General features: G+C 40.9%; 1 protein-coding gene across 1 annotated transcript in view; it reads right to left on the bottom strand.

The window, feature by feature from the left end:
• THSD7B (thrombospondin type 1 domain containing 7B) overlaps nt 1-26,467 on the bottom strand; it is a 356,836-nt gene that overhangs the window by 272,417 nt on the left and 57,952 nt on the right. Inside the window, exon 2 of the mRNA XM_028744996.2 lies at nt 23,284-23,458. Within this exon, the coding sequence (XP_028600829.2) occupies nt 23,284-23,422 (139 nt within the window). The 5' untranslated portion in view covers nt 23,423-23,458. The remainder of the gene's footprint in view (nt 1-23,283; nt 23,459-26,467) is intronic.

The following is a 26,467-nucleotide window of genomic DNA, read 5'->3' as shown; positions in this document are numbered from 1 at the left end:
CAATGATCGGGAGCAGCTCTCCAGGGTTTCAGGGAAAGAATACCACATGGAAGCAGAAGAATGACACCAGACGAGAACAAATCCCCACAAACCCTTGAGCAGTGTTTTGATATGTTGCCCTTGTTACATTAAGTACTCCTGAAGAGTGATCATAAATAAGTCGAAGGCATCACATCTCTTGTAAATGGCTCACTAAGAAGGAATATATGAATGCAAATGCACATGTACACAAAAGAAATGCCCATCAAAACTCCCAAGTCTCTCCCACTTTTATTCCAAATCAGAGTGAATTAATGTACTCAGTGACAACCCTTTGGCTTTGCTATTAGCTATGGAGGCAAACTAAAGACTGACAAATCTGTGTTAACACATTTCTAGGCTTGAGGATAAGGGGTACTATTTAGCAGAGTTTTCTATTCTTCCTGATAGGCAATTACGGAATGTGGTCCTGGGTGATTTACGGTTGAGGCTTCAGCCTTTAGTGTTGCACAGGATTGCACCTCACCCTTATCACATGCTGCTTAACATTTGCATGCACCTGTAGGAAGCTATCAGATTGAGAGATGGTGTTTTGCTGTCATCAGCATGCATATGTTATGCAACACTGGTTCTCTTTCCCAACGTTATTTAGGGAAAGTTATGAACTGCTGTCTGAGAATGGTAATGGACCAAATATGGGCTAACAATCCAAACTCAATCTGGATGACACAGTTCTCTTGGCCAATATGCATGCTGATAGAAACTTCACCTAGAATCATAGAATCATAGAGTTGGAAGAGACCACAAGGGCCATCGAGTCCAACCCCCTGCCAAGCAGGAAAAAATCCTGTTTGGGACAGGATTGTATTCCCTTTCAAGGGTCAAGTTTACAGGTGATGGGTGTTCCTACACTTGGCCTTGCTCCTACGTTCTCAAATGGCGGCAGTGTTGACCAGGGGTGCTTATCCCACTTAAAATGGAGCACACAATTGCACCTTTTTATTTGTCACCCATCACCAGCTGATGACTTCAGGCTGATTTCCTCTTGTACTGGTATTCTTCTAATTCATGCTGCCTCTTCTTTTATGAATTGTTTTGAAATGAATGTTGGTCACTACTTTGAGGATTCTTCAGGGAGTGAACTGACTGGTTGATTAAATTAAAAACTAGGTCACATGAACACTGCATGTATTGCCCCTTGGGTTTTTCAATGGAAGGCTTTCATGCACTGGTTTCCTGCTTATACACCATATACCAGTGCAAAATTCACCATCTCTGGAAGTCTAAAGCATCTGGTTTAAATTTCAACTGGAGATTGCTAACTGCTGTGCCCAAAGTATCCCTGGAGGAATTCTAGTGAAATGAATGGCAGTTATGGGAGACTCCCACGTTGATGTTAGATGGTCCTTAAATGTGCAGCAACAGCTTGAGGCAAACTGGACGTTTCCACACTCTATAAACAGACGAGCCCATAGCCATTACCTGTGGCTCCAGTTACACATATCCTGTATCTTCAATAATTGATATGATGTGAGCATTTCAATTCAAAGAACAGACTGCGCTGAAATGAGATCTGTCTCACTCTGTACGCTAATTGGTATTCTAAGACTAGGAAAGGTGGACAGAGCCCATTAGTCAGGAAAAGGTCTCCCAGGGACTTGAAACTTAAGCACTGAACAGCTGTTTGGTCCTATTAAAAATATCTTATACAACAAAGTGTAAGTTGAAGAGGAACCACAAAGATCTCTTCAGCTAATTGACTTTAAAAAAAACAACCCAGAACAAATCTACAACCCATGAAAAACTAAGTTCACTAACTGCTGTACTGTATAATTAGCTCAGTACGCACAGTATACATTAACCAAAGCTTTGTGTACAACCCTGCTAAGACAGGGGCTAAGTCAGTTTTGAGAATTTGTCTCTTGATCACTTGCCATGGTCTTGAACAATTTTTTTTAAAGACTTGCACAGCATCTGTGCACGATTGTTTTAAAATCACATCCATATATAAAAGTACAGTTTGTGTTTACACCAATACCTAGCTATGTTATGCAAGGAAACCTTTCCTGAGGGTTAACTGGCATCATTTCTACTGTCCCAGTTGGGGATTTTGCTTGTTTCTTTTATGATTGTGTGACTTTTCGTTTACACACACACACACACACACACACACACATTGTATTTACATTTTAATTGTTTCATTCTTTTTGTAAATAGCCATGTGAATATGACTGAAGGATAGTATAACGGAAAACTTAGAACAGGTAAATAAAATCTATTTTGCTGATTATACTAAGATCTGACCTCACATTGTTAGGTAGGATATAACTCATGATTATACCATACAATACACCAGTACAATTTAGAAAACAAAACACCCACAATCGTGAGGAAACGATCATAGCCAGATTTAGAGATTATCAGTTAAAATCATGTTGCAAATTTTTCTCCTATCATGTTTTTAGTCTTCAATGCCCATAAAGCTCCAAACTTGTCTATCCACTTTTCTTTCCATTCAGCAATCCATAGCACATTCTATACTTATATCTATTGTGATTTTTCTACAGGCCCTCTTTCCACCCAGACTTCCTTTGTGTGGCAAATTGCTGTCTCCACCAATTGCAGCTTCACTTCTCAGTTTTTCACTCCACACCCCAAGTCTGCACTGTATCTTTCAGTCAAGTCTGATCTGTATTCTTCCAACTCACCTTGCAAAACCTGTCAACCTTGCACTCTATACAATGATCTGAATCTTCATGCAAATCTAAACCATCATGGATCACACAAGAACACAACTGGATGTGAACACATGTGGGCAAGTATGAATAGGCTAAACACTGTCTCGTGTTCCCTCCCTGCCTACTGGAAAACACAATTATAAGACATAGCATTCTCTTTCCTATCCCACCGTGACGACCTGATATGAATGTCTTTTGCACTAACATCAACATCCGCCGGCAATCTAGTCCAGGATCAACAGCAAACCAATACATTCAATGCTTCCAAAGATAAAGTTCAGCTACTAAACCATTGAGCAAGATATATCATCATACTGCCATCATACTGCTCTTCCCAGCTTTCCATATCTGGATCCATGTTTGTTTGTACAGATGAAAACATATAGCAACTTAGCTTCTCAATAGTGTAAGTAAGTGAATGCCTTAGAGCTATCACATAAGACAAATAAAATGCTGATTATATGAACAAGGAAGGCTCCACACAATACAAAAAGTATCTCAGTAAAACTGCTTTGGATTGAAAGAGGTAAACCTGTTTAGCAATAGAATTGTAATTTTTCCATGCTATCGGCAGGCCACATCACAAACCATTTTAAAAAGTGTCCTAAGTCTCTAAATCATTTTTCCATGTAGCATGAATTAGTATGCTATTCAAGAATAACAAGTCAAAAGTTACCTTTGCTTCATTCTGAAACTGGCTGTGTAGGATGTTGTTTTCTACTCCTGATCTATAAATCTGAACAGCCACAAAGCTGAAACACAGCCATCACAGAAAAGTTTAGGGATTAAAACCTGTAAAAACACTGTGTCTTAACAGGAAGGTTATTCTCCTGGGTATATATGTATTTGGATACCCAAGTAAATTGTCCATTCCACAGCATAATCCTAAAAAACCATGCAGCCCTGAAAAGACTCAAACAATACAGCTACGAAAGAGGCTCATTCTCATGATCACTTGTGCTCTCCTTTCAGTTTTTATGCTAAAATTAAAAAGCCAGAGAGAAAGCCATGCAGGCTTTTGCAAATAAATCTTGCTGCTGACCAAAATAATCAGTCCTAAGTACATTTTAATGGGTTGGTCATTACATTTTCCAGAATGGGAGTGTATAATGGGAACACTAAACAGGCCTATAACTGCCATATGCATTGACAGCATTTGTCTCAATGTGTTATTATCACCAAGGCATAATAATACAAAGCTAAAATGGCATCAAAAAGTATAGGGTAGATGTAAAGCTGAAAGACATACATTCTCTAAATATACACAAATTGTGAGTTTATATTCTGCGCTGTCCGCAACTACAACGATGGCAAATGCATTCATAGACAAATGTCACCTTCAGTCACCTTCCCCAGTACTTCCCACATTTGTGCTCCTCAGTGGATAATAAGATAGAACTTTAAGACAATTTCAGATTGTAACCAATATCTGTGCGCACTGGATGAATGGACACGGTATACAACAAACCTTATTTTGGCAAAGGAAATTCTGATTACCATTAAATGCTACCTATATAACGGCAGAGATGCAGCACATGTGAAAGGCATTCATTCTCTTTCTTGTTCTCCACATTCTAAGTTGGCAATGTTCTTGATCATACAGCTCAATTGCATAAGGTAATCCAGCATCTGTCCTTTGATGCCAACATTTCAGCTTTCTATTTGAGGCACCAATAGACAATGGGAGGTTCCCTATATCTGCTGTGAAGACAACTGGGTATCAATTCAGCCTTTACATGAATACCAAAAGACTTTTAAGGATCTGAATGCAATTAATGAGTGCCCACAAATTTACGAAAATGCAGGAGCTTCCTAAGAAGGCTGGAGAATGACTCCCAAACAGAAAATTAATCTGACTCAAAAAAACTGAGACCGTGTTTTAAAGAGACTATTTGAACATATGCATATTAAATTCTTAACTTTTTCTTCAAGTTCACAGTTTTCTACTAGTAGAGGTCTTACTTTAGTAGATAAATAAGGACCCAAGAAGATCACTCCTCAAGCAGACCAAAGTTTTATCTTGTCCAGCATCCATTTTCACAGAAGGTAGAGAGAGAAAACAACCTCAGGTGCTACTTCTTATAGTAACAAACTTCTTATAAGGACCAGCTGGGATGGAACACAGGAGAGGAGGAGCCAAAAGTTGCTAACAGTTTGGTCAGTGGAGTGGCCTTTCACTTTCTCCCTTTGATTTCCCTGAAAATAGAGAAACCTGGTGTGGCTGGTTTTTCAGCTAAGTAGTTGAGAGGGGCAAGACGTGAAGAATTTTTAAATGGCAGCAGGCAAATAAAAACTTGATTTTAAAACCTAAATAATATTTCTAAGCAGCAGCAGCAGAAGTGGAAACATCAATGCTCTTGGATATTATTGCACTGCCATGATCACTGCAAACAAATTTGGGCTGGAATCTAGAGTACATTTGTTTTCTTTGCCTGTTTTGGTAAAGCCAGTGGCATTGACCCTCTCATGATGCCTTTACCTTTCTACCTTTATGGCATCGAGCGATTGCCAGAGTTCCATTTTCATTACTCCCATCTTTCCATGATTGATACTGATGTCAGCAGGAGGTATAGAAGCCCTTAGGGAGGAGAAGGAAAGCATTAAGTCTGGCCTGCTACAAAAGACCTTTAAATAGCACTGGTTATCCCATGCCATCTGCTTTTGTGACATCTGAACAGGACCTGGGATTAATATGCCATACATGATAGTGTTCTCTGTTTTGTTCACCGCATACGATACGAGACATTTTACAACCCAAATGTGCACAGATAAATCTCCGCTACAGAACTCTGAAATGCTCTGGCAGCTGCAGGGCTGACTAAGTCCAATGCCTCAAAAAGACAAAACACCTTGCATACAGCAAGGACATGTGGAACTGTTATCAAGCAATAAGTGGATTCTGCGGTTTACAGGCACTTTATAATCTTGCAAACAATGAGACGCGTTCCTTCTTCTCCGCCAACTAGGGGGCATCCCAAACCCTGGCTGTTGCCTGTCGAGGCTTTACAGAGTAGCAGGGCCTCAAACAGGTCCAATGCCATCACACAATAGCAGCGGATCCAGCTTGAGATCCAACAGATCCTAGACTACTCAGCCCCTCCTTAGCTCCAGAGCACCATGTTTGGGGTCTTCCGGTGACTGCTGCCAACAGGGATTCCACCAGTGGCACTTCCACCTGCCCACAGCAGGTGGAAGGATAAACTCTGTACCAGCCAAATGGCACTCGCATCACTCCACTGGTGGTTACCAGTGGGAGGCTGCCCAAACTAAATCTTACAACCCACCACAAGGGAGGGGGTTGAATCTGTCTTTTGTTCAGCTTTGTAACTAACCTCCCTCATCCCAGCAGAGAAGAAAGTGAACATACATTAAACATTCATGGCACACACACAAAAGGCATGGTCAAAAGACTCAAAATGTGATATATTTGCACAACAGGTGGTCCCCCCACATTTTTATGGAGTCCATAAACTATGTAGTCTGGTTTTTAAGTTGCTTTCATTTTATTTATACAATCCCAGGCAAGCCAACAAGAAAGACTGTTACCAAGCCAAAAGACATGTTTGGTGGCTCACATATAGCATGGAGGTTACAGATTGTGTAAACCTATTATATATGAAAATAGATTTAAGCTGCCTCAAACTTAATTTGTTGAACAGCCCACTCTCCCCCCCCCCCCACACACACTCCAAGGAGCCCAGGAGGCAAACAACATGTGATAAAACAATAAAACCCATCTTAAAAACAATTACAATACCGATACAGACTAGGAAATGTCTTAACTTAAAAGACAACCAAGATGACAGCTAATATTCAAGGGGAGGTGAATCCCAAAGTTGCTACAACATTAAAGGCCCAATTCCTACAATGTGTGGAGCCAGCTACTTGATACGATGGTAGTGGCGGAATGCCTTCACCTACAGAGTGTGGAGGTTGATTGGGTATATAAGGAGTGAAACCATCTTTCAGGCACCTTGGTCCCAAGTTGTATAAGGCTTTAGACACCAAAATCAGCACTTTGAAAATAGCCTCGTAGCTAACTGGCAGTGCAAATCTTTCAACAGTGAGGTGATGCGTTGGCAATATCCTGCCCCAGTGAGCAGTCCAGCTGCCGTATTTTGCACCAGCTACAGCTTTTGCACCAACCTCAAGGGCAACCCAAAATACAGCACACCCAAATACAGATGGATGTTACCAGAGCATGGATGACAGTGGTCCAGCTACCCTGGTGCAGATATGGTGGTAGCTGTCTTCCCAGCTGAAGGTGACAGAAGGCTCTCCTAGCCACTGAGGTCATCTGGGTCTCTAGTGATAAAGATGGATCCAGGAGAAGCCCTGGACTATGAACCTGCTCTTTCAAGGGAAGGATGACCCCATCTAAAGCAGGAAATTGACCAATTACCTGGACTAGGGAGCCACCCACAATCCCACCATCTTGCCAAGATTCAGAGTTGGTTTATGACTCTGCTCACCGCTGAATTCAGGCACCAGTCCAGAGCTTGCACAGCCTCTCCTGATTCAGATGTTAAAGGAAAGCAGAACTGGATATCAACAACAACTAAGAGCACCTCACCCCATTTTCCTCTACATAGCAAGATTTCTTAATCTGCCTTTTCTACTTGGCTGTTTCAGGACAGTCGTACAGGCTTGAAAGTCCACCCAATCAGTGCTGTGTGGTGTAACTAATTTCTTAGGATACAACAGAGCAAAATGATCAGTGATTGTCCCTTTTCTTTTCTTTTTTTCATAAAAAGGAAAAAGAAAAGCATGTCTAAACTTCCCATCCTTCTTTTCCTTAATGAAACTGTTATTGATTTTTCATCCCTGCAAATCAGTGCCTTAGAGCAATTTCTTTTAGCTGCAGGTTCTCACATTTAATTTGTAATGTATGCCTTAAAGGAGAGGACATCAATAGCATCTCCAGGGAAGCAATGGAAGGGTGGTTTTTTTATTATTAGAAGTGGATGAAATTGTACATGAAATTTCAGCCATCAGAGTAAAAAAAAACAGATCAAAACAAGTAATTAATTAAAGTAATATTTTCCACATAACCCCCCCACGAATTTGAAGAGAGAATTGGGTCAGATACACACCACAGTTTGATATGCATAAAAATGTTAAAGCAAGCAGAGCATCAAATGATTTCCTCCATCTACATTTTTTGCATAAGATGTCAGTGTATGAAACTGCACAAATGATCAGCATCAAGAATTTAGCAACATACACCAAGAGGGGGAAAACATTCTCTTCCCAAGTTTCCAAGAGCTGCAATCCTAAACCCCATTTATTAGGGGGTAGGTCCCCATTTAATTCAATAGGACTTACTTCTGAGTAGACACGGTTAGGAGTGAGCTGTTGCACACTAAAGAAAAAACCCTGTTGATGATTTATGTTCATTTGACAACTCATCTATAAGTACATGAGATTTATTTAGCCCCTGGACACTGTGAGCCATTTTGCATGAATGGGAATGGTGAAAAGGCAGGAGACTCAGCTAGACTGGTAAAGAAAAAAACGATTTATATGCATTGTATATGCGATACAACATTGTGCCACCAGATGGCGATGCAGAGTCCTGCTTTTCTCTACTTGTTTTTCCTGTTTAAATTTACAACACTTTAAACTGAAATGCTTCTTTCCAGCCAGGGTTTTTTAAAAAAAACACAAAACAAGTTTCTCCATGTTATTACATAGTGGCAGATGAGATTGACTTATTATGTTTCAATTAGAATGTTCTGCTGAGGCTCACATAGTTAACCATGGGTCACTGGTGTTAATACTGAAACTGCCGCTTAAGTTAAAAGTGCTTTTATTTAATTATTCTGTTACTAGTTCTAAATAGAGAGTGCAGTCACTTAGTTCAGCTGACCAGAGAACAAGCTAAGATTTAGGACTTTCCAAAAAAAAAAAAAAAAAGCAGTTCAGGACACAGTGGAGTTCCAACAACCTTGTTGTGAAGGCAAAGGTCAACTGGAAAAAGAAGCATTTTTTAATAATCCTTCCTGCCTAGGAGGAAGCAATCTGGATGAGGGGAACCATGCCAGATCTGGAAGGCTCTTCCCTGAGAGGCTGTAGTTACACAGTTCCCCAAAGGGGAAGAAGACAGTAGATCTTGAGAGGAGTCCTTTTATTTTATTTTCTACCAAGAGGCTTAAGTTATGCAGCTCAAAGCATGGGACATTGAAGAGCTTCTCCTGATACATACATATACACGTGCACAAATAATGTGTAACACAAGTACAAAGAAAATGATTTAGTATTATTGTTTTCATAAAAGATGAAAAGGAAAGGGGGATTGTTTTCTAGTGTCTATGAGTATTTAATTATTGCTATGATACAGCAAGGGACGCGGGTGGCGCCTAGGGCTTGCCGATCGAAAGGTCGCGGTTCGAATCCCCGCAGCGGGGTGCGCTCCCGCTGCTCGGTCCCAGCGCCTGCCAACCTAGCAGTTCGAAAGCACCCCCGGGTGCAAGTAGATAAATAGGGACCGCTTACTGGCGGGAAGGTAAACGGCGTTTCCATGTGCTGCGCTGGCTCGCCAGAGCAGCGATGTCAAGCTGGCCACGTGACCCGGAAGTGTCTCCGGACAGCGCTGGCCCCTGGCCTCTTAAGTGAGATGGGCGCACAACCCCAGAGTCTGTCAAGACTGGCCCGTACGGGCAGGGGTACCTTTATCTTTACGTTTATGATACAGCAACATTTTTATAGTGTAGTATATATCTGCATATGTTTGCAGACACAGATCCACACACACACAGGTGTGTTGCATATATTCTTATATGCAAAACCATGGTTTTGCAGGAAGAAGAAAAAGCCTTGGTGAATCTTGCTCTTGCACATGGTACTGTAAGCATATAGCACCTGTGTAAACACAGGTATCTGTGAATAAAGCCCCAGATATTTTGCAGATGAAATAGCGTTTTTACTTTCATCCCTATGATCTTTCAGAGAAGGCCTAGAGGGAATCCATTAGTAACAGGCCAGTTGGGTGCTATCAGTTATCAGCCACCTCATATGCGCTGCAGCTGTTCACTAGTTCCTCCCCCCCCCCCATAGACTTATAAATGTACCTCAAATCTGATTTGGGACCTCGTGTGCTGTAATGATTAAATCATTGTGAGGGCTCCAAAAGCTGGTCTACCCCTCCCAGAATCAATCAAGGACAAACTAATGAGAATATCAGCAAAGGTGAAGATATTCACCTGGCAACTTTTTAATTTGCGGTACATACATCCTTTTGCTGTTTCCACAGCAAGTATTGAGGATAAATGCTGATGGGGATGGCATTAAAAGTAGAAAAATCCCAAGATTAGCTTTTATTATTTATGGTAATAGTGCAAAATTCATGTACAGGTGTGGCAACACCATCCCTTGAGACTTTAAGAAGTACGTACAGATGCTGTTTTTCAGAAAGATCCATTTGCAGGGGACAGCTTTAATCCCTTATCTTCCTCAAAAGCCCAATTTATTCCAGTGTCATAGGCTTGTTATCCTCAAATATCATTCATCCACCGTCTGTGCATTTTCAGAAGGTATGCTAGTAAAGGTCAGCAGTCAAACGCCCATCAATACACACTAAAGAGGTGAAAATGTTAAGTACTGGAGCTACCCTAGTACACCTTCATTGCTAAACTTCCTAAATTGTATTCTGACTTCACATAACTTTCTAGGAGGGCAAAAACTAGGTCCCGCTTGAGAGCCGCCAGGCCAAACATAGGGCACCAATGCACTAAATAGTTGCATTGGAGGGAGCAAGCACAATGAGCCCCACTAGTGCAATGGGACTTTCTCTCATCTCCTCCCCTGGTGTGTGTCCCGCCCCTTCCAAATCAGCTGGGTGGGGGTTCTGATGGAGCAATCATAATAGCATTATGTTGGATTATACTCTGTATATCATCGTCTGACAGATAACCCCCGTTTCACTAGTCCCAGGCAGACATTAAAATGGGAGGGAGCCTAAATTTCTGGTGAAACTCATTTCATGGATAGTGGGTTGAAATATGCTTGCTGGCTGATTAGTTATGCAGACCTGCAATACATCAGTGGCAAATGTGGAAAGAATAGAAGTAATCCTGAAGATAGCCAATAATTTGACTAGCTGGGAACTATAGGGGTATATTAAAGCAAGCTCCTTGTATTTTTTTTCCTCTTCTCTCCCATCACCACGTCCCCCTTTTTGCCCAACCTCTCTCTTTTGCCTACAGTCCAATATCATTACCTCTCTGGCTGCATTCTCCCTGCTTTGCTCTATTGTTCACACTCATGCAGATTTAATCTCCTATTGTGCCTTGGCTGAACCAAAGGTTGTTGTTTTTCCTACTTTTATGGCCTACATTTAGATGCCAAGGGTTTCTCCAGCTGCCATGTCTAAAATTTTTGTTTTGTACCTTCATTCATCCTGCTAATCTACATGAAGCATTTTCTTTTTCTGTTGCAGGTTGAAAGACAGCAGGGTGTGGGTTTTTTCCAGTCTACTGCCGAGAGTGTCACAAGGATGACTCTCTGCCTACTGGACAGAAATTGTGAATTTGTATTCGGTGCAATGAGCTCTTGGGTCATTGCCTCATGGCCAAGGTGGCTGAGAGAGGCAGAGAGGCTGGCAGACAAGACCTCTGGGGGTGTGATAACTGCATTCCAATACCAGGATGATAGTTCCCCTCTTGCCATGGAATATGAGGGTCTAGGGGGAGGTAGACAGACAGAAGAGAAAGGAAGACAGAAATAATCCCTTAGAAGGGGCCTACTACTTGGGAGATGAACAGTTATCCCTTTGCACCTAGAATACTCCTCCTGAGGAAAGGGAAGATCCTTGTAGGGGTGATTCAATCATTAGCAACTTTGATAGCTAAGTGTGTGGTGAGTGTGCAGCTTGCAGAAGGTCCGGGAGAGCCTGCTAAGTAGGATGTTGAAAGCTAAGATCTTCAACATGACTTTCTCTGAAACGCTACAGTTTCCATGCACAGGACCACCTAGACAGGTTCCCTGCACAATGCCAACTAGAAAGACTCAGCTGTGTAGTCTGAATGATATGGTAGTGCTGGGAGAAGGGGTTTGACTTTGTTAAGACACAGTGGGACGTGGATAGGCGCTGGGAATGGGCTCCACTTGAGCCAGATGGAACTAGACTAGACCAGGAGTCTGCAACCCGCGGCTCCGGAGCCGCATGTGGCTCTTTTACACCTTTGCCGCGGCTCCGGGGCGGATACTAGCGAGGGGAGGAGGCGCATTGTGCTGTACTGGCTGTGACGTCACATGGGGGCAGTGCGTGCATTAGTCACGCACCGTCCCGGTGTCACCTTCCCGCCCGCTGTCAGATTGGACATTAAGGTAAGAAACAATATATGCAGTGTTATATTTGTTTTAAATGTCGCAGTGGTTTTGCAGCTCCCAGTTTTTTTTTCTTCGGAAATGGGTCCAAGTGGCTCTTTTTGTCTTAAAGGTTGCAGACCCCTGGACTAGACAAAAGGAATGGGCTCCACTTGAGCCAGATGGAACTAGACTGCTTGCCCTTAAAATAAAAAAAGGTGGAGTCAAGCTTCTAAAGACCCAGCAGGCGATAAGGAGCATGCTGTTCAGAACAAATCAACTCCCAGGGATGAGCAGGGAGATGTTAATGATTGTTCAAAGGAGGGGAGGTAGAATTAAGCACCAAGATTGCAGGGACATATGTTAGTATTTCAAGGACACCAAAGCACCGTAGGCTAGACCAGGAATACTGAAGACATTTGAAGAGAGAAATACCATACATAAGTGTTTGTAGGTTAGCACTAGAAGCCTCCAAGCCATGATGCTTGATCTTAAAGGAGATCAAGTAAGCATAACAGAAACCTAGTAAAGTCATACCTTGGTTCTTGAACGTAATCCGTTCCAGAAGTCTGTTCGACTTCCGAAAACATTCGAAAGCCAAGGCGTGGCTTCCGATTGGCTGCAGGAGCTTCCTGCACTCAATTGGAAGCCATGGAAGTCGAGTCGGACATTCAGTTTCCAAAAAAAGTTCGCAAACCGGAATACTCACCTCCAGGTTTGTGGAGTTTGAGAGCCAAAACGTTTGAGTCACAAGGTGTTTGAGAACCAAGGTACGACTGTAGAATGGAAATAACCAGTGTGGCATGTTTGTCTCTACAGGAAGGACAGGGAAGGCTATTCTGGAGGTGGCCTTGCTCTGTATATCAAAAGGAGAAACACAGAATACCCAAGGGGGAAGACTCCCCCTACCTCCCACTGGAAAGTTATTCAAGAGGAAATGCAGCCCTTAGGCTGAAAAAGGTTCCCTATCCTTGTTCTAGAGAAAGGAGTCTAAAGCCCCACCAGGGCTTGTTTCATGATTGCATGGGTCCTTTCCCAACCGTGTAGAAGCACTGTTTCACTTTCCCAAGTAGAGTTGAAAGCAGTGATAGTGTCATTTCCCTATTGTGGACTTTAATAGTACATTTGTTATAAGATTAAAACCAAATGTTGTTTGTAAAAATGTGGTACAAAATACTGCGTATCTGACCCTTGAGTTAGGAAATAGACATAAGATTGATTCAAACCAGTAAGGTGCCTATTACATGTATGCTCTCAAACCAACAAGGTGCCCCTAAGTTTAAGCGCTATCTAACCCTTGTTGCCTTTGGTAGGGCAAATTATACAGTAACCTGGTGCAAATTGCAGCCTGAATAATTTTCTTTTGTTATTTAATTAAGAGCATCTTATATTTAACATTCCCAAAATGTCCCCTTTAGAATAATATATTATATACCTTGACAGATTAATTAGTTAAAAGCAAGACAGTTAATTGATAAAAAATAAACCTTAATCAGTCCCACTGAAAATCAATTTGTGCTCCATCAGCTGCTGCTAAGAGACTGTGGAGAATACAAAGATCCAGAAAAAAACCCCACATCTTATCTATGAACCACAGTAGCCGTGCTGCTCAGGCCTCAAACCATATCAATGGAGTTGGAACAGAACAGTTTGAAAATTGACTGGACGGTGTCAAGAACATGGGCTGCTTGGATACAAATACCAACATGCATTTCGTCATGAGTTCAGAAATGCCTAATTATACACAGGAAAAAACACCTAAAATGCATTGCTTACCAATTTCTGTGTAATACCACACACCCCAGTACATCTTAACAGATGGAAAGCTGGTTAGAATAGTTTTAAAAGATTTTAATTACTGCTGTATATTTTTAAATTTACTGATGGTATTCTGCCATTTTCTAATAGAGCCAACAGCACAGACAACTACTATGGAAAGAAATGTATAATTAATGCACATTACTAATTTAATTATGGAATCTTCCATACGCATAAAATGTCGTAACTAAAGACAGTGATGTCTCAGAGCTTCCAAGGGACTAGAAGCAAAAATGATTTGCCCTATTAAGAAGGCATATAAAATGACACATAGAACCATTTCTGAAGGATCAAAAGAGAATGGACTTTAACCTTGTTACTGGTCTGGAATTTAATGTTGCCTGACATTAACTTCACACTGAGGAAAGTTGAGAATGTTTCTTGACTAGGCTAGACTTGGGGAAAATAATAATGGATTTTGGAAACTTGTGTGAGGATTATGGTTCCATAATGTATTCCAGATAAATGAAATTGTCAGGCAAAATATAGATTAGATTACTAGTAATATATGATAAGCTATCGTGGGAAGATGCAGTTTAACGGCAAGATTATCGCCAGCCACTGCTATCTAGATGCCTTAGCTTGCTGAAACTAATCAATTTTTTTCTCATTATGCAAAAATATGAGTAATAAAATCTAAAAAGAAAATATGAACATACTATTTGGACTGATAATCTAAGACTGTGTGTTATTGTGGTGAGGCAGAAGGGCACAGATGAAGGCAAAGAGCAAAGGCAGTCCAAAGGCAGAGAGGGGTCTACTGGTAGGCTCCCAATTTGCTACCTGGTTAGGTTCAAGGTTCCTGTGCTTAATTCTAAACAACTTGGGCCCAAAGTACATTAGCCTGACTGCTTATCGTCCATCCTTGACAACTGACATCTTCTTACAGGGCACTTTCAGTGATTCCCCCTTGATGTTGCATTGCAGCTGGCCTTCACCAAGAACCAAGCTTTTGGTGTGGCAGGCCCTGCCCTGTGGAGCTCCTTGCCAACAGAAGTCCTTCAGGATTTCTATTCTGCCTCCTTTCAGATACCTTTTAAAATATCTACCATTCAGGCAGGCCTTTGGGATGTGATTTTTTTAAAGCAATCAGTCTTTATTGATGTCATAGTGGGGTTTTTTTAATATGTTGTATTTGTTGTTGTTGTTTAGTCGTTTAGTCGTGTCCGACTCTTCGTGACCCCATGGACCAGAGCATGCCAGGCACTCCTGTCTTCCACTGCCTCCCACAGTTTGGTCAAACTCATGCTGGTAGCTTCGACAACACTGTCCAACCATCTCGTCCTCTGTCATCCCCTTCTCCTTGTGCCCTGCATCTTTCCCAACATCAGGGTCTTTTCCAGGGAGTCTTCTCTTCTCAGGAGGTGGCCAAAATATTGGAGCCTCAGCTTCGGGATCTGTCCTTCCAGTGAGCACTCAGGGCTGATTTCCTTAAGAATGGATAGGTTTGATCTTCTTGCAGTCCATGGGACTCTAAAGAGTCTCCTCCAGCACCATAATTCAAAAGCATCAATTCTTCGGCGATCAGCCTTCTTTATGGTCCAGCTCTCACTTCCATACATCACTACTGGGAAAACCATAGCTTTTACTATACAAACCTTTGTTGGCAACGTGATGTCTCTACTTTTTAAGATGCTGTCTAGGTTTGTCATTGCAATATGTTGTATACCGCCTTGTTATTTTTGTTTATGAAAGCACAGTAAATACATACTTAAATACAAAAAGTAATAGGCTATTGAATGATTTGCAAAGGTTCTTTTTTAAACCAGAAATTAAAAAAAAACACTTAAAAATCAAAAGTGGGTTGTTGAAGAACCTGCAATAACTAAAATAAAGCTGAGGTGAGTATCCCTGTCCCCTTTCACAGAACCCATTTGTTGCCCACAGAAGTTGGCAGGATATTCAGTAAAATTGCTGGGAGTGGGGACAAATTCCAAGCATTTAGAGGTGGGGCTTACCATTCCAGACCACATAGCTAAGGATTTCTCTTTTAACGCATACACACAAACCTTAGCTGCTGTGTCCAGCACGTTCCTTCCTACTTCCTACTTCAGGGGTAGTGAACCCTTTTTTACCTCAAGGGCCACATTCCTCCTGGTCAATATTCCAAGGGCCATTTGACAGTGGTGGTGGGAAGGACCACAGGCAAAAGTGAACAGAGTGACAAATGTTATTTTTTTAAAATCTTTGTCTAGTAGCCTACTTTTTTATTCGCCCCCACATGCCCCTCTCTGTTCTCCACCCAGATAAGCAAGCAATCTCAGAATTCAAGGGCACGTTCTAGTCATTCAAAAAAGTTGGGGTGCAAAGCAGGACCAGCGAAGGAGGTTTCCAAGGGCCAGACAGATGTTTGAAGGACCATATTTGGGGGCCCCAGGCCTAAGGGGTCCCCCACCTGATTTATTGTACTGTTAGAACTAGAATTTGGGGGAGAAGGTACTGGAGAAAAGCTAGGTTTTACTCTGCCTGGTTCAATGGTACAAGCTGACACAACTAAACTGTAGCGCAGGATGATGCTAGGCTGCCTCCCTCCCTCCAAAGCATCGTCCTTACAAGCATGCTGATTCACAGGCATTTCAACTGATCTTCAGACACAGCAATATTATTGAGCAATTAGCCTTGGGTTATCCATATAAATCATTCAACAAATATACTTCAATGCTTAGGTCAGCTCTGAAGGCACTCACTCTAGTTTCGCTGGCAGTTTCCAGTACAACAGAACCTCTATTGTGTTGTGTTGTGTGTGTGTGTTTTAGAATGATTCAGCATAAACTCGTGAAACAACTACCACCCAGAAATGAAACCTCTCTCATTGTTGAGTAGGCAAAAGCTAAACGTTTCATATGTTGACTTGATGAATAATATTTGTGTGCGGATCCTTTTCCCGAGAAACAGTCGGGGAGCAAGTTGTGTTAAGCTTTCTTGCTGCAAGGATGTCAGCACCCTTTTCGTGGTGTTCCGATTGGATTCTCTTTGAACATATGCCCTTTCAAGTGAAATTAATCAATCTCTTTATCGCTCCCGCAGCATCTGGAGCTATAATCATTACCCAACTGCTGAGAAAGAAATGAAACCACTAATCGCATAGGGAGTAGGGCTTACTGTTCGGAGCAGGAAAGTTTTTTATTAAGTTCTAATTTGAAAAGTGATTTTTCATGACCAGCCTTCCAAGACACAGGGCATAAAAGGAAACTCTGCTTCAGCAAAGCCTGCGAGTTTCTGCCCAGTATACATATTCCAAACTGCGATAAAGTGAAACACTTTTAATTATGCTTTTTAAAAAAGAAAAAAAATGTACATTTGAATGTAATAATCATACATTATAATCCAGTGAAAGCGAATCATCTTCTCTCTTTTTTTGCATCCCATTGACTTCAGTGGGAGAGATTTCAGGGCATTCTTACAAATCAGTTCTATTGAAGTCAAAAAGCTTGAAAAGAGCTTAACTTTGGTTGAATCACACTGCAGTGGCACACAGAGGGATGCTGAGGAAAATTAGCCCTACTAAAATCACCCATCGCTGCTATCTATAATTTTGTTTAAAATGCTGAGCAGGGGCATTTTGAATTGTGTGGGGGGGAAATGTGTATATGGATCTGTTCAGTTGCAATCAATCTGGACATATTAAGATATTAAGCCATTAATGAATGTCTGTCAGTTGCTGTGCTCTGAATATCTATAACTGTGGAAATATTAAACACACACACAGAGTAAAATAAATATCTCAGAGGGTTTTTTTAAAAAAAAAACTCATAAAACTTCACAGTGAAGAATAAGTTAAGAAGTGCAAAGATGTACAGTTAAGAGCCATGGTGGCTAACGCAGAAGGCTGGGAAACCACCAGTAGGTGGAGACAGGGCCAATGCCTGACAAAGCTCACACTGTGAGTAGTTGAAGGCAGCAGCCAGGTGAGGACTAAGTGCAGACTGAAGTTGGTGGGGTATTGCCTCCATTTGCCCTAATGGACCAGTTTCCAGTGGGTAAGAACATGTTAAGAGCTAGATAATAAGGTGGGTACAGAATTTCTGTTAGCTGGTGACTTTAGAGGTATGGCAGGAGTGGGTGAGGAACCCGTGGCCTTTCAGATTTTGCCAGATTACAACCCATGGTGGCTGGGGTTGGTGAGCTTTGGGGTCCAACACCACGTGTTACCCTATCCCTGATGAATGCAATACATTTCGGATGACCAAAAATTGTTGTTGATGTTGTTTTTCTTTTAAGACCATGACCAGATGGTGTATTGCCCTTTGGAAACTATGAAATGTAAGACATAATTAACACCAAATGTTGGGTCACAGATAGAAGGGAGAGGACAGCAGTTTCAAGGTGTGGCAGATGTGATCAGGTTAAGATATACTAGAAGGAACAAAGGCATGCAACAGAAAAGAAAACTATAAACATTGACAATGCTACTTTTATTAATCAATATGATTTTTTTAAAAATCAAAACGATATAACAACACAATCCCATAGTCACTGCAGCAATACATTATGCTAAATGCTGGGAGAGCATTTCTCACATCAACTTTGGTGGAAAAACAGAGTAAGTGAATATTCGGTTTAATTTGGCTACCTATATTAGAATTAAATGAGGAAGGCAGGTCGTAGCCACACAAAAATGGATAAACAAGGCTCACTCACCCTAAATTAATGCATTTATTTAATGATCAGCAAGAAAAATAACACTTCTGTGGGATTTCTAATATTAAATTGATTTTTTTCAACTTTTGGAAATGATGGATTTTAATGTTGACAAAAAAGTGGGGAAATCTGAATAATAAAGCCACATAAGCAAAGAATGTAATAACTAAAAAAAAATTGCAATGAAAGTTGCAACAGTATAGACAAAATCAGTTTTTAAAAGCTCCAGAAAATAAAAATTTTGCTGCTACTGTTGTTTTTCCTATTCTTATTTGTATTGTTGTTATTACTGCCTGCTCTTAGACAGGACTTCCACTGGCGGGGCTCATTAGGTGAATCCTTCCCAAAGTATTTATTTTGGCATCGCTCTAAGCAACATGGTGAAGCGCTCGTAATCAGAAACAGCTCCAGCGTTATTCAGAGGAAGCTTAACCCCAGTATCATTTATCTAAGGAAAGCCCCAGTGGTTCACACCGAAGATCATCCCCAGAGTGGCTGCTGCATAAGGTAATTTCTCACAATAACTGATATGCATAATGGATCATGTAACTGCAAGTCTAATCAGTCCCTGGAATATGTGCTACATCTATTGCAAGTAGATGCCCTTCTTTCAAAGAAATTAAGGCGCAGCCTCCAGCAAGCATGTTCTCCTGTAATTGGATTAAGTCCAAATTTACAATTTCTAGGATAGTACCACTACCTTTCCTGCAGTGGACACTGATTGGCTCAGAGATCTCTTGTGATCCCCCAGCGAAAAAATCCTATTGTGGTGTTTCGTGGCAGTTCACTGCCTCTGCCCTTTGCCATGTATTGTCCCTCAACCGGGCCTGTCCTGAATGAGATTACTCTGTGTGTCAGATCCCATGCTCATCAGGAAGCTCTGTGCTCCTCATATACTGATCCACACCACTCTTTTCATGAATGGCTTCGGAGAAAAGATTTCCTTTCCTTAGCTAGATTCCTCACCCTTACCCTGCTTTCACCCTATCCCTGCTTCTAAACTATATCTAGCTGGGATCCTTGCAGGAAAATGCAAACCATTATCTCCCCCAAATAAAAGCATTTAGTACTCTCATACTTTATTGGCGATTTCTGAGAAACATATTGGGTGTGTGGGTGTGTTTATTATGTATTTTGTGTTTTATTTTGTGTTTTATTTTGTGTTTTTATGTTGTGAACCACCCTGTGATATTCGTATGAAGTGTGGTATACAAATTTAACACATGATAAAAAATAACAATAATAAAATAACCATTAAAAAAAACCATGTCACTCCTTGTTGAGCATTTTGTGTAAATAAATATTCAAAGCATAGGAAAATCCTCCAAGCAAACTTCTGTTAATTTATCCTAAAATAAGGATAGTACTTACAAAATAATTATGTCCAGTACAATAACATTTGTTGAATGCAACCATGTCCATTAAAGACATGCAAAACAATGACTGTACTTATTATCTATAATTCAATTATCAGTGAGGAAAAGGAACCAAATGCTTTATTCTGTTTTGTTTCCCTTAACATACTTTTCCATGTTTACCCCGATACTTCTCTATTTAGAAATCAGAAACCAGTATGTTCCTCACAAGTGTTTTGATCACAAATATCACAAACAGAAATAGAGATTAGCTCATTTTCAATGGCATTTTAAGAATCTTTAAAACTTCTGAGGTATTTCATATAATCAATGAAGGCATAACTGCAAAGGTCAAAATATTTCCAGGAGAAGCACCCAAAGAGGGTGTTCACTTTCTTATGAACAACAATGCACATCTCTAAACACTTTCAGTTCACAATAGAAATGTAACAATGAACATGAGAAACTTCACTTACTCTGAAATTATATCTTGAAACATTCCCCCCCAAGCTACTTCATGAGATCAGCACTCCAAATCTCTGCTGAATGTGCTATGCTCTGAGAAAAATATGTAACATAGCTATTTTTCTTTCTTAAAATTTTCACTAAGTGAATATAAGTGACAATAACATCTATTTTTAGAATGCTCCAAATTGCATTAGGTTATTTCTTATGTAATCTAATTTCAGCATCTTCAAGTTTTAAAAGTCAAGGCTACAAACCTAAGCATGCTTACTTCTTGCTTGTTGCATTCCAGTGTGCTCATTACAGCCTGAGTGCAAGAAAGCAGCTGCAGAGCCTGAATCTTTGCATTTTCCACAGGGAAAAGGAAACTACCAAGTCAAAACCGAGCATGGAAATCAGGAACCAAATAATAACAATCATGATAATAATTGTCTCATTCACATGACTGAAAGTGACATTAAGGAAAACAGGCAGACGATTCCTATTTTCTACTGCATATTGCTATATGTATATATTACAATTGAATCAATTGGCCCACAAGATAGTTAAACTTTGGCCCCATGCATTCTCCTTTCTGTGCAATAAAAATACACAGAGTAAACCTGATAGGTGGAACTGACCATTCTTCTCAACATAAAAAGGTGATGGTTTGGACTTTCAGGTATGATATTGCCAAAATGAACTCTGTGATGGGCTTCGCTTGAAGATGTTCTGGAAACTGCAACTGGTGCAGAATATGCAGCCTTTAGAAAATTGACCTGTGTGCACTGGCGGAAGAGGAGGAGTGCAGGGGGAGCGCACCGCCCCCAGCAGTGCAATCCTGGTGGGGTGCCATCGCAGCTGCCCCCCCCCGCCCGTGCTGGGTGCCCCGCCCCTGCAAGCAGCATGCCATGCCCCAGGACATCCACAACACCCCCGGGATGCGCGCCAGCCCCGCCCCCGCCTGCTCTCTGCCCCCCAGTGCCACAGCATGAAGCTCCGCCACTGCCTGTGTGTCTGCACAGTCATGTAACGTCTAGTTTGTGGAGCCTGCACTGGCTGTTTCTATGCCACCAGGACAAATTTAAGGTGTTGGTATTGACTTATAAATATCTCCATTGTCTTGAACCCTGGTATTTAACAGAACACTTCCCCATATCAGCTGACCTGGGCTCTGGGGTCAGAAGAGGGGTCTTTCTCACTCTCTGGTTTGGCCCCCAAGGTAGGGACATGGGGTCAGGAATCCTATGTAATTTGCAGTGTGGAATTCTCTCCCACTCGAGGCAACCAGTGCTCCAAATTTGCAGAGGTTTGGACTCTGGATTAAAACATACTTGTTGCAATTTAACTTAAGCTAGTCAACTTTTTTTGGGAGGGGTTATGTAGGTACTGCTACTATTCGTTGTGATTGTTCTATCATATTTTTTATGATTTTAGTGGTATTTTATTCTTGTGTTATTGGGCTGTATCTGATTATGTCATACTCGGAGAAGACATAATTATATATAAACATACCCTTGGGGAAGGCTCAGGCAAAGTTTTCTTCTTCTTAACCAACAAGTAATGAACTTATTGTTTAAACTGTCAGAGGTAAGCAAAGAAAAGTGGCCTTGAGAAATCCCAACATGACTGCTTTTGCATTTGCTACTTGTTGGACAAGACAGGGAAGGTTAGTGAAATATAAGTTATGCCTTTTTTGAAGGAAAAAAGAATGAGATGCATAGTCTGTTACACATGTTTATCTCTAAGACATCTTTTAGGTGTGATATAATTTGGGACATTAAGTTAAGATACTACAGTAAAAAAGAATAGTGGTCAGTCTTACATCTCTTTAAAATTTTGTTGGATATATTTGTTCCCCTTGCCTCTAGGCCCTTGAAATTTTTTGAATGAAGTCCCAGGGATGATGAACATGTGGCACTCCAGATATAACAAGGCATTTGGACCTACAGAAACCCAGACTTGTGGGGTGGAGGGAGAAAGAAACTACCACTTTGTCTTGGCATAACCCCAGAATGACTTTGAAGAGCTGTGCTTGATTAACTACTAAAACTCAAATTATGGGCTGATTGCTTCAGGGAATGACCACTTCCCCTTGTACAACTTGCAGATGTAGACTAATTCCTGCTCTGTTCATGTGCAAAAATCAGTCACTCTGCCAAAGAAATGCATGAATTTAAATTGGTCCAAAGTTCTCTCCTCTGGTCTTCCTTCAAGTTGAACAGACAAGCAAATAGGAACAGTACTTAGCTATTGTAGGCCCAGCTATCAGGATAAATTTGAATATATTTTTTTATCTTATGCATCTTTGAGACTATTCATCTTTAATAAAAAAAAAAAGAACTAACAACTCCTCTACAGCTTCAAGTAAAATGTGCAGTACAGCCCCCTGGAATTATACCAGAATACAGGTGGGGGAAATGTGTAGAGGAATCTTCATACTCCCGTGCCACATTTTTTTTAAAAATGCATGTGGAAAGCTAGTCTATCAAGAAGATGGCATCTAGCCCCACACTTACTAATTTGTTTTTACATGAAGAAAGATTTATACTCAGAGGAGTCAACTTCACCTATGTTCTGAAGAGCTTGAACCACCTGATATTCTGAAAAAGCAGTTTGGCTCAATGCATCTAAGTTAGGGATTCCCAAACCGTGATCCACAAGCTTCATTCAGGTGCTCTGCTGCACACCTGTGAAGAACAGCAGGAGCATTGTCACCTGGAAGGTGAACAGAACAAACTGGAAGTGACAAGAGGAAGAGGCACTTGAAAGCGGTGAAAAGGATTAGCAGCAAAGTTAACAGGGAGCTAAAATTAAGACGTTTGATCTTAAAAAACATACAGCACATTATAATTGCTACAACGGGTAGGTAAAATCATTAAGCGGACTTCCAAGACCTGCAGTCGTTTTCCAGTGGACCATGGAGGTACAGGTTTGAGGACCACCAGCCTAAACTCACACAGAACCACAGTCACAGTAAGGAAGAATATGTGCATCCCTACCTGTTTTCCAGACAAATGGATGTGATTTCCTGCCTTCCAAATCAGATGTGTGTAATAATAAGAGAGCAAGCACAACCAAGCACCTTCTTGTGCTCTGCCATGCCCAGTGAGCGCAAAGCCAGCTATCGCTTAGAACCATACTTCATGAAGTTCAATCCAGATCACTTCACTATTCCTAAAATAAAGAGAAGGGAGGTGGGAAATAGAGAAAGAGTTAATTAAAGAGGAGCAGAGTCACCAGCTAACCCTTTAAATATGCCACTTGTACAGATTTTATGAAGGAATGTAGCAGTCTTATAGCCTATGGTATGGGCCATAAGACTACTATGTTCATAAGAACATTCACCTCTAAGTGGTGTCTCACATTTTCATACACAGATTGCCAGTCACATGTTAAAAACAAACATGTATACGACTAGGGTTGCCATACGTCTGGAATTTCCTGGACATATCTGGAATACTGTTGTCGGAAGCAGTGTCCGGGCAGAAATTGGCAAAATGTCCAGGAAAATACAAATGTATGGCAACCCATGTCTGCAGTGTTGCTTTTGCCGATTTTCCTGAAAAACTGCTCAAAAACATCTAAAAATCACTTTTTGAAATATGGCAACCCTAATGCAACATATACACCATTTTATGCACATGCATTTTTTACGCCTATGTATATATGGTAAGTTTGACCAAACTGCGGGAGGCAGTGGAAGACAGAAGTGCCTGGCGTGCTTTGGTCCATGGGGTCACGAAGAGTCGGACACGACTAAACGACTAAACAACAACAACATATATGTTAAGTAGCTGGGATTGGTTGTATATACAACAAGACAAATATGGGTGGCACTCACTACAGCAGAAAATGTACGTGGTTAGAACCCAATACTAAAAATTTGTCAAGAATGTACAACTTGCTGTTGAAATGGAATACTCAAGATGAAATGGTGAAATCTAGTATGATTAAATGGGCACAGGATATGGGGCATGACATTGAGCTTGCTGACTGGGAGCAGTTATGGACCACTGGTGTTAAATTCACGGCATGTAATGCCTTAAGAGAAAACATTATGAAAATGATCTACAGGTGGTACATGACTCCGGCCAAGTTAGCAAAGATCTATCATTTGCCCAACAATAAGTGTTGGAAATGCAATGAAACGGAGGGAACCTTCTATCACCTTTGGTGGACCTGCCCGAAGATTAAGGCTTTCTGGGAAATGATCTATAATGAAATTAAAAAAGTTCTGAAGAGAACCTTTATTAAAAAACCAGAAGCCTTTCTCTTGGGCATGGTGGGCCAAATGGTGCCAAAGAAGGATAGGACATTTTTTATGTATGCCACAACAGCAGCAAGAATTCTTCTAGCAAAAACAAAAAAAATTCCTTGCAGTAGCACCTTAAAGACCAACTAAGTTAGTTCTTGGTATGAGCTTTCGTGTGCATGCACACTTCTTCAGATACACTGAAACAGAAGTTGCCAGATCCTTCTATATAGTGAGAAGGTGGGGAGGGGTATTACTCAGAGGGGAGTAATACCCCTCCCCACCTTCTCACTATATAGAAGGATCTGGCAACTTCTGTTTCAGTGTATCTGAAGAAGTGTGCATGCACACGAAAGCTCATACCAAGAACTAACTTAGTTGGTCTTTAAGGTGCTACTGCAAGGAATTTTTTTTGTTTTGACTATGGCAGACCAACACGGCTACCCATCTGTAACTGGAATCTTCTAGCAAAGTATTGGAAGACGCAAGATTTACCCACGTTGGAAGAATGGCAGACGAAGGTGATCGACTATATGGGACTGGCAGAGATGACTGGCAGAATTCGAGACCGGGGGAAAGAGGCGGTGGATGAAGATTGGAACAAATTCAAAGTTTATCTTAAAAACTGCTGTAATTTGGAAAATTAGGGGCTCAGGGTAATAAGAGATAAAGAACTACAGTTGTATTAATAACTTATAGAAGTTAAATTTATGAAATATAAACAAGTTTATTACGAAAGGGTTGCTGAAAAATCTTGAAACAAGAATGCAGAAAAGGGGTGGTATGGGGAAGTTGATTTTGTGTTTGTTTATGTTTTTGCTTTGTTTCTTTTTTACTTATGGAAAACTAATAAAAATTTATTCAAAAAAAAAGAAAAAGAAAATGTACGTGGTTTCCCCTGTGCAGAAGTGACAGCCAACTTGAAGCGGGCCCTAATATTTCACTAAGGTATTTTATACGGAAATAAGTCTTACACTACATGGTTGAACTACATATTACACACACAAAAGCGCATACATCACTGGACCCTGTTAGCCCTTTCCCTTCAAAGAAATAGTGTTTTAACGAGGAAGCGACTGGATAAATGGAAGAGATTCTTATTCCCACGTCTGCTTGCCACCGCCACTCTCCACTTTCACAGAATTTCTGCAAAGGCCCTTTGAGATTTGATACTCCTATTTCTTATTTACCTTACTAGCATATTTAATATAATCCACCTCTCTGGTGGAAATATACCGCTTTGCAATAGCAAAATTAATATGACTTGGGATACGAGGTGGCATCAAATGTCGCTTACAGTGACATTTTGAGGAGAATATGAAGATCTCTGCAAAGCAGAAGTGATCCAGGTTGCTAACAGGGTTTTCTGGGTCCAGTACACTACATGTGGATTTGATCCTCTACCACATGTACAAAAGAGGACACACACAAACTTACATGACAGCTGTGTATGCTTTGTGCCATTCTCAAAGTTAGGTAAATTTGGGGCAGAGAGCACCAAAATAAATCAGGGCGATGTTTGATAGACAGAATGTCAACAAGTGAAGCTTTTCCCAGATTTACATTTTCTTACAAGATATAGCTAAATCTGTTGAATTTCTGCCTGCCACACAGCTGATAAAGGCACAAGATTCTTCCAGTAGTCTTGTGCCATCCCTAAACCGTGTAAAAATTGAGTTTCATGAGCTGCAAACCAGTTGTTTTGCTTTATTTATATTTGCCTAGAAAAGATAACAAGGGAGTGTACAACACACACAAAAATACTATGAGGATAATCTTGCATAGGGATACAGTGGCCATATCCACTAGAGCAATAGCAGCATATCTTCTCTCCCTGTGACAGAATAATTATAGAGTACAGGATTGCTATGTCGGTATGTTAGGACCCATATTTGTAATAGGAAAGCATACTGCCAACTTGCAGGATGTTT

Source organism: Podarcis muralis, chromosome 1, assembly GCF_964188315.1.
Source record: "Podarcis muralis chromosome 1, rPodMur119.hap1.1, whole genome shotgun sequence".
NCBI classification, from domain to species: domain Eukaryota; kingdom Metazoa; phylum Chordata; class Lepidosauria; order Squamata; family Lacertidae; genus Podarcis; species Podarcis muralis.
Note: the sequence above shows the minus strand (reverse complement) of the source record. Positions and strands in the feature narration are given on the sequence as shown.